Here is a 5,832-nt window from a genome sequence, read left to right as displayed (position 1 = left end):
AGCCCTGGGAGACCCCACTGCCCACATCCCTCCAGGTCGAAAATGACCCGTCCACCACCACTCTCTGGGTGCGGCCCTCCAGCCAGTTGGCAACTCATTTGACTGTGTAGGTGTCGACACCACAGTCCCCCAGTTTTAATGAGAACAGGGTCAGAGACAGTGTCGAAGGCTTTCCAAAAGTCCAGAAAGACTACGTCCACTGCCATCCCTGCATTTAAGGATTTGGTGATCTGGTCATAGAAGGCCACCAGGTTGGTCTGACAGGACCTGCTGCTAATGAACCCATATTGATTGCCCCTAAGCATAATCTCCCCTGCTGGCCCCTCGTGGATATGCGCCAGAATAATTTTCTCATGGTTACATTAATACCCTGTGGGCGTGTGTACATGTGCATTTTTTCTAATGTGAATTAAATTTAGTACCTCTGATGTGAGGTACTAAAGACATGCATGTTAAGCTGCCTTAATGCATAGTAATGAATGTGTATAGTTTTTAAGTGACACTTTATGTGCAGTAGCTTATTTTACTGTGCATTTGCATAATCTCATTGTTTTTTACATGGCACTTTAATGCTCAGTAAAATAGGCTACAGCACATTAAAGTGCATGTGTAGACACATCCTGTACATTGCTCAGAAAGCTTGAATAAGAAATGAGCTCTTCGTCCTCACAAAAGAAGTGTAGGAAGTACTTATGTTACTAGATTTACCTAGTAGGGTTTGGAAGGAGAGCAAGAATCAGTTGAACATCCTCTGCATGGGGAGATGGAGATTAATGTGACGTCAGTCTTTAAAGAGGCACCCTTCAGAACCTCTTAGAATTGTTTTAGACTGTATATTGCCTAATGGTTTAACATGAAATGATATGGGATGAGGGAGGGAAAATCTGTACGCGTTGTGTGTGACAGTGAAAGATCCTTTTTAAATGTAAAGTGTTTGGATTTGACCAAATTTAGGGTAACACAATTTTAAACTATCACATTCTGTAATAGAACATTGCTGTTTTATAAAAATCTTAATCCTGTATGGGGAAAAATCTCTTTGGTTCTGTTTGATACAAGACTTCTCCTTCCGTTCCCTTGCCCAAATGCCTTCTGATACCCACAGGTGTTCAAAATAACTATAGTCTGGTAGTTCAGTATCCCTTCTGGAGGTACCATATGCCCAGTATATTATAACACTTTCTGTTCAAGTGTCATCCATACTACAAAGTTATTTTCAGAAGGAAGTTTGTTCTTTAAAGTTGAATTGAAAATTAAATGTTAAGAGTCTGTTTGCTTCAGCATCATCTGTTCTGTGCCCAGACATAGTAGCTAACTGTGGCATTCTTTTAAAATTAAACACATATTGTTGGTTCCTTTTTTGGTTCTCCACCTCAAGTCTGAGCCAGATGGTCACCATTAAATAATGGTGTCATGAATTACTCCCCACCCGAGTATCAGCTACTGGGGAAACCTGCTGGAAACACCGTGCACGTAGCCAGTCAATTTCTATTTATTTTATTGCATGACATGGTTTTATGGAATTTCTTTTTAATATTACATCCTGGGAAGGGAGGAAAAGCTGAATAGTTAATGAGTATATTTTATATACTCTGCTGAAAATAGAGTATATAAAATAGAAAATAGGGTATAAAAACTGCAAATAGAAACTTCAAGTTTAGAGAGCCTTACTCCCAACCTTCCCCCCGCAACTTCCCATGTAATTCCAATAATACCACATACACTGGAATTATTCTTGCTCATATTTATGTACTATTAGGAGTGACATTTTTAATGTCTTTAGGTCATCTTTCTGTTTCATGTCAGGCAGAGTCAGTGAGTGGCTTTTTGGCAATCTTGGGAGGTAGACTGTATAGTGTATACAAAGGAATGACATAGAAAGGAATGGAAGAATGCTAGTCAAGTCTTTGCTCTGTGGTGTCATTAGTTGAGAGCTCCTTCCTCCAGAATAATGACCTATCAAACCTTCAGCACAATTTGGAACACCATTGATATGCAGAAAATCCTAATGTCTTTTGGCAACTGATAGAAGAAGAAACTTTGGTAACAGTATTTTGGATAGGGTCAGCAAATCATTAGATCAGAAAGTGCAAAGGTGTACACAAGCCTGGATAGGCAGTTGGCCAAAAGGGGTAGTGTGGTTTAGGCACTTCTGTAGCAGTGGCATGAACAGGAAGGGTGTGATGTCATTAGCATCATGCCCAGCCCTTGCTGACTCCCCAGCCATAATGGCCAGGTACCCATTCACAACTGGGCCAATGGCATGAATATAAAATGAGATTCAAACTCTTACCTCTAGAACTATAGTGAACTGCCTTAGTTTCTCCACCATCATGCCTGGCAGCATTAGACAGAACATGCCATTTGAAAACTGTGCAAGAAAGTCATTTTACGCTCTGTGCCGTTACTGTCAGCTGTACCTAATGGGGGAGCCCTATACTGATTTTGGTGAGATATTAATTTTGGGTATGTAGAATTTGGCAGGACAAAACTTACAAAGTATTTAGGCTTTTCAAAATTGTATGAGATGCCTGCTTTCTACTAGGTGTATTCCATGGCATTAAAGTGTTCTCCAGGCTCTAGATATGCTACATTTGCCTCTGTCTCAAAAAATCAGATGACAATAATTGTGATTAATCCATTCAATTCTGTAGCATTCTTTCCTTTTTATTTTTATATACTTGACTTTTATTAAATGCTTTGTTTTCCTGCCACAACTCTTGATGGGATAAAATCCACTTGAAAGCAATGAAGTGTTTTGCCTTTCAGTTAACATCTGCTTAGCTACACTTCTCTTGTTGTATATAGCACTTGACAGCAAGACAAAGATCCTGTAAATATTCCTCTCTAGCCTTGGGATGGAAAATAGAACTTGTATTCCTCATCTGTTGATAGATTTCTCTTTTTACCAGTCTACCGTAGTTAAACAGTGTCCAAATATTGAAGATTAGCAATTAAGAGATGTATACTAAACAAATCTGAAGGCCTCTAATGCATATTCTATGTTTGTAGTATTTCTAAGGGACCAGAACAATAGACAATTGTTTTTCAATAACAAAGAAATAGAAGCAGCATTTTGTCTTCAAGAAGCCTGGAGTGCAAGCATTACTCAAAAAAATATGCCACCCTTTTGAGTAAGTTGTTTGGGGTTGTTTGGGACAAGCTTTACTCATTAAAGTAATAGTTAATTAAGAGAATCCTGGAAATAAAGATTGAGGATATTTCTTAATTCTGCTCAGAAAGTATGATCTTGACATTTTCCTGACTTTTTTTCTCTGCGACAAAGGTGATCCCATCCTGGTCTATTAGCAAGGACTTGCATTATTTGTTAAACGGTGCTTACAATTATAGGTGGCAGTCTCCTCTAAAACTGAACAGCCACAGAAGTGAAAGTGGCAGAGTAGGTTTGATATTATCACATGTATTAAGTGATGTGGTGTCTACTAACAGGAGATTTTCAAGTGTTAAAAAAGTGGCAGGGCACCTCAGACCAACCTTAAATTGAATTACCCTACCTGTTCGACTCGTTTTCCTTTATGCATTTAAAACATCTGGTTATTTTTAAACTTAGCAGGATCAGTCTTCACAGAAAGCCTATCGGGGCGGCATCTACACATGTACTTAGATCCCATTATAGTCTCAGATAACTCTAAGGTTGGTGCCTCAAGCCTGTATTCAAAAACAGTTCTGAAGAGGATTGAATCTATGCACTGCAGTCGCACGGATCAGATAAGCAATTAAATCCCAGTCTGAAGCACTTTGAAATTAATGGGAAGCTTCCCAGTGATTTCCATGGATGCTGAATCAGGCTGTCAGTGTATACATCTTATAGCTTTTGAGTTCTCCAATTCCCTTCATGTAGAGGAAATAAAATTCATCTTTTGGAAGCTGAAATAAGTCTGTGCTGGCTAGGAAAAAAACCCACAAAACCAAACAAACCCCAGACCCAGCTACCGGAAAACTAGGCTTCTCCACAGTGCTGTTAGAGGTCAGGGAGCATGCATCAGCACACCTGGGCTAGCTGTTGATTAGGTAGCTTGGCAGCAATAAGAGATGCATAGACCTCTGTGAGTGAGCTTGTCTGGCATCCTGGCCAGGTTTATGCAGCCTGCAATGAAGAGCACTGCCCCCATACCTCTACTCGTATTGTTACTTGAACTAGGTAGATTAAAGGTAGCTAAGGGAGACATGCTACAGGACACCTCCATTTGCAGCGTAGACATAGCCTTAGTGAAGATGCACTTTCCTTAATAGATTCTTGCCTTGCATTTTCATGATTCCTTTGGTGACCTCCTGTATAACATGGAGAGGTCTGGAAGGGGCACAGACTTTTTTTTTTTTTTAAGTTTGTTCCTTTAATCAAGAGATAAAAACTTTGTTTTGCTGGCTACCATTTTTCTGTAAATGTACTACCCTTCTTATAGAAAACAATAGTAATTTTCTCTTTCCTTCTTGTTCCTTGTTCTCTAGTTTCTGGCATCACACCGACCAACCTTCAGGCAGTGTGTGCTAAATAGTGTATGTGGTATTGTAGGTTTGGTTTCACTTGCCTAAAAGTGGTTGCTGGAATTAAATACAGTATGCAAAAGATATTATGGTAACGGATTTACATAGAGTGCCCTATTGCCTCTTTGGATTAAAATGCTTATTTTAAATTGGCTTGTGCGTTGTCCTGGCTTTGCTAAAGCAGTGAAACGGGGGAGCATAGGGTGAAATCTGAGCTAAGGGGCTCTCATTATCTCGTGTTTTGGGCTCTGGTTATTTGGTGTTTTGAAGCTGTAACCCAGCACAGGCAAATGGAAGAAAAGTAGCTAAGCCAAACATGGTTTGGATGTTTTACCACCGCTCAGTGCTTTCAGTGGGAAATGATGAAGGGGCTCCCTGTCATACAGGCAGAAAGCCGGCGATCTGCATTTGGCTTCTGCAAACGGCCAGCCCCCACAGAGCCCACTCGGGCACTTTCAGATGCACTCTTACCCAGGCAAATAACACGTAGAGGTAAGCACTGGATTTCAGAAGCCGGTCCCTAGCAGCTGTCACTTCTAACTTCCCCGTTGTGACGGGCTCCGCGATACAAGATACTACAACAGCCCGCCCAAGTCAGACTCTCTCCTGCCTCATGGAAAGTCCGAAGAGCCGAGTTCTCTTCCTCTGCCTCTCGCGCACACTTGCCGGGGGACCCTGGGCGCCAAGTCCTTCAGTGCTCTTTGCGGCTCAGCCCCTGGGCTGCGAAATGGTGCGGAGGAGCTGGCAGGGGCTCGGCTGCAGCGAGCGGGCTCCGGCCCGAGCCGGGCGCTGCCTCCAGCCCGCGGGGGCCCGTCCCGGGCTCGGCCGGCGGCGCTGTCCAGGGAGCGCCCGGCTCCGGCTGCCCCGCGGGGGCGCCTGCCCCCCGCCCGCCCCCGGGACCTGCCCCTCCTCAGTGAAAGCGCCCCGCGCCCCGCGCCCCTCACCTGGCTCTTCCTGGGGAACTCGTGCAGCACGACGCTGAGCACCGGGATGCGCAGGGCCGAGGCCACGAAGTCCAGCTCCAGCACCTCGCCGCGGCTCTGCGGGAAGGCCAGGATGGCCGAGACCCCCTGCACCACCACGGTGTGGCAGAGGCTGTGCAGGAAGGAGACGGGGTCGCTGCTCCAGGCCGAGCTGGGAGACGAGAAGGGGAGGAGCGGCAGGTCCCCCAGGCCCGCCTCGATGGCCATCACCACCTCCAGGGACAGGTTGTAGGGCAGCAGCCCGCGCGCCCGGTTCAGGCTCTCCACCGCCGCCAGCAGCGCCTCCCGGGGCAGCAGCGCCAGCTCCCGGCCTGCGCTCGCCTCCGGGGCCCGCTCCCCGGCC

At 44.7% G+C, this 5,832-nt stretch overlaps 1 protein-coding gene across 1 annotated transcript in view; it reads right to left on the bottom strand.

The window, feature by feature from the left end:
• The window catches only part of GRIN3A (glutamate ionotropic receptor NMDA type subunit 3A), a 143,599-nt gene that overhangs the window by 123,544 nt on the left and 14,223 nt on the right, over positions 1–5,832 (bottom strand). The window contains exon 3 of the mRNA XM_019554725.1: positions 5,451–5,822. Within this exon, the coding sequence (XP_019410270.1) occupies positions 5,451–5,822 (372 nt within the window). The remainder of the gene's footprint in view (positions 1–5,450; positions 5,823–5,832) is intronic.

Source organism: Crocodylus porosus, unplaced genomic scaffold (genome assembly GCF_001723895.1).
Source record: "Crocodylus porosus isolate Cpor-Errol unplaced genomic scaffold, CroPor_comp1, whole genome shotgun sequence".
In the NCBI taxonomy this organism is placed as follows: domain Eukaryota; kingdom Metazoa; phylum Chordata; order Crocodylia; family Crocodylidae; genus Crocodylus; species Crocodylus porosus.
This window is presented reverse-complemented; position numbering and strand designations above follow the sequence as displayed.